We start from the raw sequence: 14571 nt of genomic DNA on the forward strand, positions 1-14571 counted from the left end.
CTGAAAATACGGGATTAAAAAAAACTGCACAGCCAACAGTCGCGTTAGTGACGTCGCCTCGTTTAAAACCCGTAACTTAAACATTGTAGAGCTGCTGCTGTATATTAGCAGCTAACATAACTGATGAACTACCCATTTACATAACTGTAGTGGTCAACATGGACAGATTTATTGTGATTTTCATCTGTTTTAGTAGTTTTTCTGTCGAGGTGGCGGCCATGTTGGTGCTGATGACGTATGTTGAGCGAGACGATGTAGTTCACTGAGCGGTTGAACACAAAACGAGATGATATTTTACTTTATTTACGACAAAGGTGACATTCATCAATCCAGCTTAAAATTATTTTACTTGTGCAGCTAACGTCATGTGATACACGTAAGTATCATGTTTGCCAGAGCTTATTTTTTGTTAATAATCCAAAATCCAGTCCAAATTTTTGTCGAGGGAACCAGGGCGATGCTAACTTCCGGGTTAGCCTACAAAAATACGTCATCCCCACACCACTCTATATAATACTGAGTCTTGTGTTTCTATGTTAACTCACATTAAAGATTTTTTTAATTTAATTAATCTAATTTTAAAAGAAAAACAACAGACCTGCAGTCTGCCTAGTTTGAAGGTCATGTTTCAACACATATATGATTGTTTTGATGAAATAACAGCATCTTCAGACATAGACAATTTGAATCAGAGTGTTTAATTCTCTTGAGCTAAAAGTGAGAAAATGTCTCCAGTAATAAATCCCAGATCAACAATACAAGACTTGTAAACATAGAAAGTAATTGAGAATAGTTCCAAAATAAGAGAGACGTATATAAAAGCAGAAATTCAGAGCAGTTAAAAATATTTTGGTCCTACGTAATCCCCCGACATGAGTGCAAAGCTAGCACTGTGAACAGAAAAACAACGGCAGTTCTGTACCGAAAAAGTAAAAAGACGAACAAAATAAAGACACCACTGCAAAGTTTTGTAGAACGGAGACAGGTAAATTCAGATTTAAAGCAACATCGTACCCAAATCTCACACTAATGTTAGATCCGCTTTCAGTACCATTCAGAAATGTTTGCATCACCAACAATCCCACTGCATGAAATGAAATCCAATCACTGCCGAGCCATTAGACCCATTACATTCAAAATATTAACTAAATACAGTAATCAGATGACTTTTAAATCAAGTATTAAATATCCAGCTTTAAGAGGCTAGACCTGACCTCTCTCCATACTGAAAACAATCAGCCTGTACCCGACTCTCTGAGTCTGAAATTACTGATTCACTTCAGAGAGGCTTCGTAGTCATTGTGATAGAAAATTAAACTTTTCTTTGGCCCATGCCAGAATGAGGCAGGTCTGCAAATGCAAACCTCAAAAATGTAAAGAGCTAAATATAAATAGACTTACTATACACCACCATAAATAGAGGAGGCAAGAAAGTGCAAAAGTAATCGTTCGTCTGTGTGCAGTTAGTTTGCATCTTGTCGGCGCAGTTGTCCTCGATCACAGTGTGTGTTTGATGGCCGTCAGAGGTTCACGTTTGTTCTGCAGGTTCTGCTGCAGCTCTCTGAACAGATGGTCCCGCTCCTCAGCATCCAACAGGATTTGCTACAAAGGAAAAAAAAAATAGAAGAAGATCTCAGTCACCATCACAAGGATTCATACTGAAGCTCAGATTATCTTAAAAAAGGGATGTTACACATTTGTTGTGACCAAACAGATTCCTGCACTTTACCTCTATGAGCTTGTCTCTCTTCTCCAGGCTGGCCCTCAGTTTCCTCTCCTCCCTCTCTCTGTCCTCTCTGATGTTCTGCCAGGCTCTATCGGCCTCCTTCTTCTGCTTCTCCTTCTCCCTCAGCTCCTGCTGAGTGTCTCTGAGTTGAGCTGTCAGAGAAGACACCATCTGACTGTGACTCTGCTGCTGGCTCTGGTGAAGAAGCAAAAAGATTCATTAGAAAGGCGTACATTTGTTGTTGCTGTGTTGTGTGTTTTTGGTTGTGTGATTGTAACACCTGCCCCATTCTGCTCATTTTATCTCACACCACCTTTGATTTCCTGTATCGTTCATTTATTATCATTAGCTTAATGACTGGAAATAGGGGGAAACAGCTGGCCTGGCTCTGTCTGAAGGGAACAAAATCCATCTACCAGCCTCTCTAAAGCTCACTAATGAATGGTTCTTTAATATGTACAAAAACCAAAGTGCAAAAAGTCCTCTATAAAAATTATGTTTACAATGTTTATCCAACGTCCCAGAAATTGATACCCAAAAAATATTTAATTGAAAATATGACATAAGACAAATATTATCGCTTGAAGAGCTGAAACCAGATAATGTTTGGAATTTTTAAAATGATCATTTCTTGAAAAATGTCCGAAAATGTAATCGATTATCAAATTAATTGCAGATTATTTTTCTGTGGATCAAATAATCGACTGGCCGACATAGACGACTTTTAGTTCTACAGCAATTAAATACGACTTTAGTCCCCATTTTAAATCAAGAGGTAGCAGGTTGATAGCAGCTTCTTGTTTTCCAGTTTTCTCTTTCAAAACTTTCAAATCCTCTCCTCATGCCGATATCTCACCTGCACCATGTCCTGGTATTCCTGCAGAGCTGTGGTGAGTTTGGTGACCTCTTCGCACAAGGTGGCGCTGTTTCCCTCTCTGTCCTCCAACAAGGCTGCCAGCTGTGCTCCACCCCCAGCCAACCCCTGACCAATCAGAGGGTCCGACAGAGCCTGGAGGAAAATGACATGTTGTGAGTCAAAGTTTCCCTGTGGTCACTGAAGTCAATATTTACTGAACAACCTCATCTGAAGCCAGAAGACAGGCTGCAGAACAGGTTCCTCATTCAACAATACAGAGAGAGAAAGTTCTGCAACTTTCTTTTAAAAAGGCGGAAAAGATTAAATGTACACTTGTGTCACTTTATAACCTCCTGCAGCTGACCTGCTGAAGCTCATATACTTTATTTATTGTACGTCTGTAGATAAAATACAGAACAGCAGCTAGCCCCTTAACATTATATCATAGAATAACATCAGAAATCTGCAACAGTGTGCTAATAATTCACCTTTCTGTAAGATTACATGCAAGAAATTCTCAAAAGTGTTGAGTTTTTCAATCAGATGGCCTTTGTTTATTTGCTTTCTGTTAAATAAGAGACAATAACATTACAGACTAATTTATTTCATGATTTAAAATATAATCAGTACTCGAGAATTCATTTAAGCTCCTCTGGAGACCATGAATGTTGGCTGCACTGCTTGTTAGGCTCATAGTTGTGGTTGATGTTAACAACTGAAGGTGACTCAGATAAGCCGACCAACATTTTTACCCCCCTGTCCCCTCTCCTCTCATGTGGGTTGCTGTGACTGGGCAGTGTGGGAGTGTTACCTGCATATCCTTCTGACATCTCTCCAGCTCCGCTTTGAGGAAGTGGATCAGAGCCTCCTTCTCCTGCAGGACCGTGGTGAGGGCCCTGTCCCTGTGTCTCCACACCTCCCTCTCTTTCTCCACCTCCTTCAGCAGTCGCTCCTTCTCCCCCAGAGACACTCGCAGGTCCTGGAACAAGAGCAACATGCAGGTTTATTGACATAAAACTTGCAAGTATTCAGAGAGTGAACAGTGCATGATGTAACCATGTTTTAAGCCACAAAGCATGCAGTTCCACCCCTGGCTTCCACAGTCTGTGTGTGTGTGTTCTCTTACGTTAATAATATCCTTGTTGCACTGCAGCACCGTGTTGAGTGTGTCGAGGTCTCTCTCTCTGTCTCTTCCAGCCTTCCTCAGTGCCTCGATCTCTTTCTCCATGCTCTTCTCTTTCTCGGCCATTTCAGACCTCATAGTCTCCAGGGCAACCTACAGATCACACAAACACGTCACGTCTACATTTGAGACATCCAATTTACTTGTTCATAGAGCTGTCTGGACGATGTGTCGCCGTTAATCCACCGCTGTGCAAAACTGTCTGGGTGAATGTTTGAATAGCGATAATAAAAAGGTGGAACTAATTCAAACACGAATCCTAATGCACAAGTTTTATCTTTTGTTATTTTATATTTTTAATTTCACAGCAAAACAGATGCTTTTCAGCTGATTGGCCTTTTGTTTATATTGACTTTTGGGAAACAGTTTGTTCAGTGTAATACAGAAATGTGTCATAATGTTCTTAGTTTTTCTCAGCTCTGGTCTCCACTTATCTCCATTTCATTCTGAAAAGCAGCAGATCAGCTCTTAAATCAGCTGATGCTGCATTTTACAGGCCAAACTGTCTCCAAGATCACACTGTTAAAAGGCCTTTCCATGTTGATCTTTGTGTGATCTTTAGTCCACAAAGTATTTCTGGAGCTTCACAGCAAAACAGAGTTGCAGCATTCTCCTAGACAACTGATGAAGATGAAGACTTGTTTTACAATGTAAAAATCAACTGAAAGAAACATAAAATGGCTCCACACAGTTTGTCGGCGTTATCCAAGTCTCTGAAAAGGCATTATTTACACCCTTGATGCCCCTTGATGCATGGTCGAGCAGCAGCTACTGTAAAGATTTTGGCTTAAAATGGGTGCAAATGAAGTCTTTTCAAATTAATTTTGGATCTCATGGCTTCTGGAGACTTTGATTACACTGGACAAGCTGTATGGAGCCATTTTATGTTTTAATGCCTCCGTTGCCGGCGACACATTATGTCCACTTGGACTCGAGAATGAACTGATCTCAAGATCTCAAGAATTCATACGATAAGTACAATAAAATTTGACATACAAATGTCTAATAGGATAAAATGATGACGTTATGACATTTGATATCCAAAAGGTCAGAGGTTAAATATACTGTGACGTAATAATATTGGCCATTATTCAACAGGCATACAAACGTGGTGACGTAATTCTACTTTCTGGTTGTTGTTTTTTTACATTTCAAACAAATCCCCATCTACTTCAGTTGTTTCTGAATGACTGACTATTCATTTTTGTGTGAACTGTTCCTTTAACCCAAGTCTAGTTTCAGCATTAATGTTCACAGAGGAAATTGCTGACATGCACATGTTACACTGGTAAAACTTCCAGCAGGCATGGGGTAGAAAAAATAGCCATCACAAGACCTGCACAGCTCACACAAAAGCCTTCCGGGACAGGAGGATCGAGTCTGATGACTATCAGCAAAAGTCTTTCTGCTCGTGCCGATAACTGCTATGCTTCAGCGAGTGGGTAATTTGTGTCATCACAAGCAGATCCAGCATGCAGCACTCGATGTCAATGACCAGGATGGTGTTGGCTCTAACCTTGTTTTCAGAGAGAATTTCCTTCAGATTCTCAGTCAGCTTGTTGCTCAGCTCAGTCCCTGCTGCCTCCTCCACACACAGTCTTCTGATCAGACCCATACAGTCCTGGAGAAGAGGAAATATCTGTCAGCTTAGTGCGAAATTAGAAACACACACATCTAACAGCTGTCTGAGAAAAACATTTTAACTTTTCTTTACTTGAGTTTAAAGATTTAAGGCTCATCTGAGTGCTGAGTTTTGAGTTTATGAAGCAATTTCAAGCATGAACCAGCACACAGGGCCACGATAACCAGAGGCAAGTGTTCATAAACTGGATACGCCAAAGCCAAGCTGATATTAATGCAAATGAGAACCCATGCCAACATCTGACAGCGCCGTCATAAACTACAGATCCATCAAACAGGCAGCCACATTCATTACCTATCAACTTACCCTGAAACTTAAATCTGTTCAAACCTGCTGAAATCTGTTTTGAAACCACAAGATGCACTCTGAGAGTTCAGAGAGGGAGAGTTGTTGAGTTAAACAACATTTAGGAACATGATTTTCCTTTTATCATACCATTCACGGTCTATCAAACTCAGTGTACTGCGTGCATATAAACAGCTGATCTTTAGTGCGAGCATACTGTGTAACACCTCGACTACTTGCATGCGTTAAAGGAATAGTTTGACATTTTGAGAAATATGCTTATTGGCTTCTTGGCAAAAGTTAGATGAGCAGCAGCTGATTAGCTTAGCAAAGGCTTGACAAAGGTAACAGAATCCATCTACAAACATTTGTAAAGCTGACCAGTCATATGGGTTTTGTTATGTTTGAACTAGGTGAGTCACGATTCTCTAAATCCACAATTCAATTTGTCTTTCGATTCTATTAAATTTTCAGTTTAAACTTTATTTTTCCAGCATTATCAGACTAAAAAGTCTTGATTTGTTCCCTTTAAAAATTCTCTTTAAAAAGACAGGCTACATGATCTAATGTGTAATATACAGCCATATTTATTTTTTGGCCATATGGTCAAATTTAAATAATTTATTTAAATAACAGTAACTTATTTCACAAGTCAATCTGAACACAAAAACAAACAAGCGGAAAATGTTAGATTATCCTGTGTGTACTATGTGTTACTGTGTTTGAGGTAGTGTGTCCTCATAGAGTGAGACACGTGAGAGAAAAATAAATAAGCTGGCGCGGCGGATTAATCGTCGAGTGAAGTGAAATTTTCAATATCATCAATATCATCCGTTGTCTACTAAAACAAATATTTCACAAACTTATAAATAAGTTAATAAATCGATAGGTTATTGGTGTGTAACTGAATAAAACCACAATGTTATACAGCCACTTTAACAGGCTTCGCTTCAAATAAAAGTCTTTAGTCATCTTTTTGACAGGACAGTCGTATTTGCTTTAACCACATTACAATCAGGTTTATCCAGAGTAACTTGAGAGTGCAACAGTCCAGTTCAATTCCTGCTGTAAATCATTAACGTGACCAGCAGCTAAAAATAAGAACAGTCATGCTCAAAGCTTAAGAAAACATACTTCAGTGTCACTGGTACAATGTGCTGAACACACAAAGCCAATGCAGTTCTGGCACTGCCACTTTAAGGGCGTACAGTGACTTCAAAGACAAACAACATTCCAGCGAGCTTTGAGCCAGAAGATCCGACTGCTGTGTGCATGACTGAGTCCTGTCTCCCCTCATCACCTCACCCACCTGGATCAGACGCTCCCGGCTGTGGAGGGAGTGACCGAAGCTCTGCAGCAGGGAACTGCCACCCTCCTCCTGCACCAGCTGGGGGAAAGAGGAAAACAAATGACAATGGTTTCTTTTAAAAGTCAGAGCAGTAGATGAAACTGTGGTGCTAATTTAACGATTCTTGGGTAAGGCTGAGTGAAATATACCCCACCACACTCTAGCCCTAAAGCAAGGGTGACACAATGACCATTCTTTCTTTTTTAGGTTCCTTGTTGTCCTGTGGTTGTGTCTCGCTTGAACTACCCGCAAAATGAACGCAGAGTATGGACAGAAGGCTCCGTCCTTATCCATCTGCGTATGCAACGTTGAGCATAAATGAGCCTTTATCCATCAGATTCTAGGACTTTTCAATGGCTTTCCAGGCCCGATTCCCGCAAATTTAAGGCTCTAACACAGCATATTTTGAGAAATAATTTACTGTTAACAAACTCAAGGAACTAGCAGGCTTACAGACACAATGGTGAGAGATTTTCCCGGTACAATTATTATTATGGATTAGAATGACCCTAAGAGGAATGAGAACAGAAGGCTGAACAACTGTTTTATTTTGTCTTCACAAAATATTATGTCCTGACAGATTGCTTCCCAATGCAACCGCAATCTGACAGCTTCACTGGAGTGGTTTGAGTTAAGGCCCTTGCTCAAGGGCACTTTAGGGAAGGTGATGAGGAAGATTTAATCTGTTGCTCCAAGGAACTTAACCATCGACCCTCCGATCACAAGCTGGCTTCTGTAACCTTTAAGCCACCACTTGTATAACATATTTTTTTAATAACACGAATACAGTAGATTTTAATACCGTAGCTTAGCAAATGTACATGGTAGGATTTCACACGATGGTTACCCTGCTTACCCCGAGTTCTTGGACTATGATTGTTTCAGTGGCTTTCGCTGCCTTTTACCAAGGAAGTGACACACTGTGAAGAACTGATTCACTCAGTGACACAGGTGAAATATGTTGATAAAGATTTGTTCGTACATGTACTGACTGCTGCGTCGGTTTAGGCCTTCTGGCACTCTCGCACTGATTCTTACTAATATTCAAATCATCATGAGAGCACAGAGCTGCACATTCTGATAGAGATCAGGTCATGTGAAGCAGCTGAGAGGCCTTTTAATGATATCCTCTATCATAAGACTGCTGAGCCCGGGGCAAACTGCACCGGTCGGGGAAGATTCCAGAGAAAAAGGCCGCGTGTGTGTCTTTATCTGCACCTGTAAAATGAGGAAACACAGACACACCCTTCAACAGGCACAAAACACAGTGCACCCACCCTCCATTCCTTTCACAATGTTATATTTGTGCCCGGTCAACACTCACACAGCGGTTTATGGGGCTGTTTGGACGTGTGCCTGAGGAGCTGCTGTGCAATGTTGCGCTTTGTAATAAACCTGTTTTGCTTGTCTTAAAAAAAGGTCAGGGGTCATTATCTCTTGTGACAGCCGGTAAAAAGTAACAACTGTGCAGGTTAACGTTTGTTACATCACAACCTCACCAACATCTCAACTCAGTCTCCCCTTTTTTTATTATTAGATTATTGTTGAGTTTATACATTTTTCGATTTGATTTTTATTGATATGACATTTTACATATTTTAATATATTTATAAACTATTAATGTACAAATGATCAATTTTAACAATCAATTGTGCCTCTGACCTTGTTAACCTTTTTAAAAAGGAGCAGTTGACATTCTGGGCAACACATTTGTTCGCTCTCTTGCCGAGTTAGATAAGAATTGAAGTCACTCTCATATCTTTTTATTCAATATGAAGCTATAGATAGCATCTGGCTAAAAAAAAAAAAAATTCCTGGCTTTCAGCACCTCTTAAGCTCACCCACGAACATGACAGGTTATATCTCATTCTTTTAATCCAAACAACCACCATTACTGATAAAAATCTGATGTGACTCCTTCCTCACTCTGACGTACCGTTTCTCCAGAAGTTGTTGCAACAGAGACAAAATGAAATGCACCATTATCTTGAATGAAAGTGACAGGTTTCTCTTGGTTGGAAACATTGGAGACAATCAGGATAATGCGAGTGCACAACTCCACAAAATATATAACAATAAGAGATCCCTTCTTAATAAGTCCACCGTCTGACTCCCTAGGGAGAGAAATCAAGTGGGTGGCATCCAAAGTTGTTTTTTTTGTACTGAATATCCTTTTTTTGTTTCCTTGGGTTTCCTTGGACAGTGTTTCTGTGTTACGATGTGGTGGAGGGAATGTAACCGCAGAGGAAATTTTGTACTAAAAAGGCTGTAACGTTGGAAATCTCCCCAGAAGGCATCTCTTGATGTTCACTATGAACAAGAGGAACAATTACAGCAAGTAAAACCTATGTTTATGTACATGTGGGCACCTGACTAATGTGAAACTATCATTTAAAGTGACTGTGAGGAACTTTAAAGTGTTTATGAAACAGTCTTGTGATTCCTCTGATGATTATAAATGACCTGTAAGAACCTATGCTCCCCCCTCCCCCGTTTCCAGTATGTATGCTAAGCTAAGCTAAGAAAGCGATATGCCAACTACTCTTTTCACATATAACTGAAGGCCTCAAATGAGGTTAGAGAGAAAACAGAGTGAATACTTACAGGGGCCCAGTCTTCAGATCCGTTGACCTCAGTTGGTTTGCTCTTCCCACATTTCAGCTCGGCTTCCAGGGTCCTGATGCGGGACACAGCTTGGTCCAGCTGGCCTCGCAGCTGCCTGAAAGCGTGGTGAACCTTGCCAGTTGTGCTCTGAAATGACGAATGATTTCATAGTAAATAGGGGTGGGCGGTATGGTCGTATCTTTAGGCTGTATCGCGATGCACGATATCTATCTCGATATTTTGGAATCTCCTCAAAAGCGGTTAATAAATGCTAGGATTAAGCTAGAAGTCGTTATATTTTTTACAAAATACCTCAAAATGAATATTGTGATGATATTATAGGACTATTGGTACTTTCACAAAACATTAAAACAATGAGATTTATGAATAATAATCAACAGTATTGTGAATATAATGACGAATTTGGGTAAAGGCAATCATTTGAAAAAAAAAGGAAAGTCTGGCAAGTTAATAAAATTACATATATTTATTGTATTTCAGCATTTAAAATCAGGAAACGCCAACACCTATGCCATAGCTTGGTCTATTGCAAAGTCCTATCAGTAAACGTAGGTTGCTGTAGTACAAACACAAGTGTGTTGTTTTAATCTTGCAGGGACTGACATAAATTGCTCCCGGATTACCTATTGCAGCACACTGTGTCAATATTTACTGCTACTAGCACACAGCATGTAGTCAGTTCTAACATTCATACAGTACATGCACCGATCAGCCACAACATTGAATCCACTGACAGGTGAAGTGAATTACATTAATCATTTCCTTACAATGCAATTTTCTACCCTGGTATTCATGTGAATGCTATTTTACACACAACACCCTCTCAAACACTGTTGCAGACCAACTACACCCCATCATGACAACGACACTCCTTCCTGGATGACAGTGGCCCCTCCCAGCAGGACAATGTGCCAAAGAAAAAAGAGCTCTGGCCTCTGAATTCTCCAAATACCAATCTGATCTAGCATCTATGAGACATGCCTGACCAAGTCCATCCATGGAGGCCGCACCTCTCAACGGGTTACAGCCGCGTCTGATGTGGGCCTCCATGGATCGGACTTGGTCGAGCATGTCCCGAGGAAGGATGCTTAATCGGATTGGGATCTGGGGAATTAGAAGGCCTTGAGTTCTTTGTCATGTTCCTCGGGCACTGTCCTGCTGTCCTTGCCACTGCCATCGGGAGTGCTGTTCGCATGAGGAAGTGACATCCACATGAAAGCCAGGACCCAAGATTTCCCAGAGGAACACTGCATCGTATCAAGATGATCAGTGTTATTCACTTCACCTGGGATGCTCAGGCAAGAATGAAAATACTCACCTCTCGATGAAGAGGCATGAACTCGTCCCTCAGCTCTGTTAGCACGTCCCCGTCCTCTTCATCCATTTCATCCCCTCCGTTCTCCACCTCCACAAAGTTCAGCACCTTGTTCACTGAGGGTGACCTCATCTCTCCACCTTTTCCTGAGTACCTGCCTTCCTTCCTGCCCAGGATTGGGATCCTACTCCCTGATGGTGAACTGAGCAGTTTTCCTTCAATACTTCTCAGCTCCTTCAGCACAAAGTTGCTGGCTGTCTGGACGCCTGGTGAGTCAAACGGGTCGTTGCCATCAAGAGAGTCCAGTGACTGAATGGACTCGGTGCGGGAAGATGCCTGTAAGGAAAGACAGGACCCCGCCAGTGAAGACGGGCTGGAGTTGATGGATGGCACCCTCTGCCAGTGGAGGGGCATGCTCCGGGATTTGTCCCGTGACAATGACAACGGGGAGAAAGGTTGAAAAGGTAGTCGGCGAGGAACCCCACAAACAGACTCATAATCCGAATCGGACACCCGTAACGAATCACAGCCTTCACATCCTTTGCCCTTTCGGCATCTTTTTCCTGTTCTTATAAAATACGGACACGTGTCCCACTTCTCGGACCAGCACTCGTACTCTGAGAGCGCCATATTCTCCTTGAGCATATCCCTGTAGCCCTCCTTCTCTAGCTCTCCATCCTCCTCGCTGATGCTGCCCCGGCTCTGGAAGTCCTGTGGGTGTCTCTGGCGGTAGTTTTGGCGCACCCACTGTCTGATCTTGTCCCTCTCCTGCGTCAGCTTCTGCAGCCTCTCGGACGAAAGGACCCTCACCCTGGCTATCACCGAGTCGAACTTGAACACCCGCTCGAGGACACTCACGCATTTGCCACACACAAACTCCCCCTGTTCACTGCCCCGGGGTACAGACTGCCCCAGTATGTGAGTCAACACAGAGAGCAGATCCATTCCTTTGGACGGGGAGCTCAGGGATAGCTGGGACTTGGAGAGAGACACTGAGGAACCCAGAGATAATGTACTGCCTGTGAAGAAAAGACAAGTTACTTCAGACATACAGTGTGTGATCAAACACCTTTCTTTATTTCCTTTTGCTCCAGACTCACCCCAGGGGCTGCTCAGGGACGACCGGGACAGGCTTCCTCCTCTCAGGGACTCTGTCGGGGTCTGACAACTCTTCTTATTCTGGCCTCCAAACAGCCACCGCCTTTGGTTTCCCAGGAGCGTTCCGCCACATATTCGGCACAAGTCATTTTTACCTCTGGAGGACATCGTAGACAGAGGGCTGCTACTATCGCCCTTGTTGTCCGATAGATGCTGAAAACTCTCTGCGGATTTAAAGAAAGAACAGGGACGCATTTACAGCAGCGGTTCCCAAAAGTGGAGGGAGTCAATTCAAGCTCAGACTCTTTTCTATCCTTATCCTAACACAATATGCTGATATACAGAGCTGCAACTGTCACATAAGCATGAATAGGGCTAGGCATGTATCAATATATCTTTGTCGTTATATAGGACTGTATATCGTCTTAAATGTGATGTCATTCTATTGTGATATGGCATCAGTTTTTAAAATTTGAGATCAATTTTGACTTTTTAATCTTATAATTATAACTTTTTATCACATAATCATGACTTTTATCTCCTAAATTGAATTTAACCTTTCATAATTTTGACCTTATATCTCATAATCTTTATTTTTTTATCTCACAATTATGACTTATCTCATAAATTTGATTTTGTATGTCATAATTTTGACTTCTGATGTCATAATTGCCACTTTAATCTCATAATTTTGACTTTTTATCTAATAATTCTAACTTTTTAATCACATAATCATGACTTTTATCTCATGAATTGGATTTAACACATCATACTTTTGACCGTACATCTCATAATCTTTATTTATTATCTCACATTTATAACTTGTCTCATAAATTGGATTTTGTATCTCATTATTTTGACTTTTTTTCTAATAATTTTGACTTTCTATTTCATAATTTTGACTTTCAATGTCATAAATTCACATAAAGTCAAATACTTTAGGGGAATTTTGGGAATAGGAATATTCTTTTTATCAACTTGTTTTTTTTCCTGGCAGAAATGGGCTTCCATACAAACTGACCCTGGGAACCAGCTTTATTGTCAGTGTTCATGATAGGAAAGACGGAAGAGAAAGTCATTAAAGTGAACCTGGCCTTGACCCAACAGCTGTCAGCTTGTTTTGAAATATTGTTTTTGAGTTGATGCTGACTTCATTTTCCAGCTCTCTTCACATCACAACAGGTCAGGGGAAGTTTAACAGATCCATCTAATCCAACCAGTTTGACATATTAACTGTCTCCCGGGTGCTTTGACACATGATGTCGTGTTATCTGTCTCCTGCACGGATGTTTTGGCCGGTTTATTACAGCTCACAGCTGCTGGGTGGTTTCGGTATAGCCTCGCACAGGGCGGGACACGTCGACCTTGAGCCACGCTGACAGTGAACCCAGTCAGACTGTCGATGAATGAAACTTTCTCTTCAACACTCAGTCTCCCCACGAACACGTCGCCCCTCACAGGACGCCTGCAAATGACACCTCGACTCATTTTCACCCAGATGAGGCAGAATAAAACCCATTTCGACACGTGATTTTAACGTGAAAATATGTTTTCTGCACACGGAAACCGAGAATAAACAACCATAAAACGTGATGCATTGCGTTAGTGACCTCTGGATCAACAATTCAAGGGAGTGATCCCTCTCAAAAACAGCTTCCACAGAGAAACCCTTCATCATCCAGTGGAAATCAGTTGAAGTATCGTCTGTCTGGATCTATTTTAAGCGGCTGAGGTGCAGCGATTCAATGCGAAAGTAACGTCAGCCTGCGAAAGAGGAGCTCCGGCGTTTCGACATGCAGGCAGGAATATGAAGACCACAGTTCAGCCCAGTCCGGTTTCAACAAAGAGGCTTCACAAACACACAATCAGCTCTCATACGAAGTATGTTAAAAGCGCAGTCTTACGTGTGAGTCCGCGCGGAACGTGTCAAAAGTTAAAGTCCGTCCAGCGAGGAAGAAATCTTCATTGTGGTCTCAGAGGACTGAAGCAGAGAGAGAGAGAGAGAGAGTAAAGTGGACGGTGACACGTTTCTCACAGACAAGAAAAAAATCTCCACCGGGAACTGATCCTGGAGTCGTTGCAGTTGCAGCACACCGGAGCAGAGGAAGAGAGGAGGGTGTCACCTTGCCGACGTCATCAGTCATACCTGTTTGGAGCAGCGCGAGGAGGAAGAGGAGGGGAGGTCTGCTGACGCTGGCTCAGAGGCTTTAATAGGACTGTTACACGGTTCATCCACAGCAGGAGGAGGGCATGTCACGATCACACACCTCTGCACACTAATATTTATAACAGCTTCTTAATACAAAAAGTGTTCGTGTGAGTCCGTGATTTACCATTTTGGTGCTGGTATTCTCTTTTTAAGTCTTATTTGTTTACGTTTTGGCATTAAAAGTGTGCCGAATTAGCAATAAGTAGCTCCTGTTTACACTGTACCCATAAATATACATGTAACTATCATTGGATTGCTTTGATACTGAGTAAAACTTAAAAATA

General features: G+C 41.6%; 1 protein-coding gene across 1 annotated transcript; it reads right to left on the reverse strand.

The window, feature by feature from the left end:
- Positions 1-682: 682 nt before the first annotated feature.
- Positions 683-14193, reverse strand: LOC141012134 (uncharacterized). The gene is made up of 11 exons (XM_073485535.1): positions 13983-14193; positions 12081-12302; positions 10984-11999; positions 9645-9791; positions 7002-7079; positions 5282-5386; positions 3709-3858; positions 3394-3561; positions 2583-2735; positions 1730-1921; positions 683-1602 (listed from the first exon to the last, which is right to left on the reverse strand). The coding sequence occupies exons 2-11, from the start codon at positions 12244-12246 to the stop codon at positions 1498-1500; spliced, it is 2280 nt and encodes a 759-aa protein (XP_073341636.1). The 5' UTR covers positions 12247-12302; positions 13983-14193; the 3' UTR covers positions 683-1497.
- Between the last annotated feature and the right edge of the window lie 378 nt (positions 14194-14571).

This window comes from Pagrus major, chromosome 17 (genome assembly GCF_040436345.1).
Source record: "Pagrus major chromosome 17, Pma_NU_1.0".
In the NCBI taxonomy this organism is placed as follows: domain Eukaryota; kingdom Metazoa; phylum Chordata; class Actinopteri; order Spariformes; family Sparidae; genus Pagrus; species Pagrus major.

Excerpts from the sequence above, each read along its gene's own strand:
- LOC141012134 (XM_073485535.1), bottom strand. The coding sequence starts at position 12,246 with ATGTCCTCCAGAGGTAAAAATGACTTGTGCCGAATATGTGGCGGAACG. Across the intron at positions 5,387-7,001 it reads GCCGGGAGCGTCTGATCCAG|GACTGTATGGGTCTGATCAG; the intron begins GTGGGTGAGGTG and ends CCTCTTCTCCAG. Across the intron at positions 1,603-1,729 it reads AGAGAGACAAGCTCATAGAG|CAAATCCTGTTGGATGCTGA; the intron begins GTAAAGTGCAGG and ends TTTCCTTTGTAG.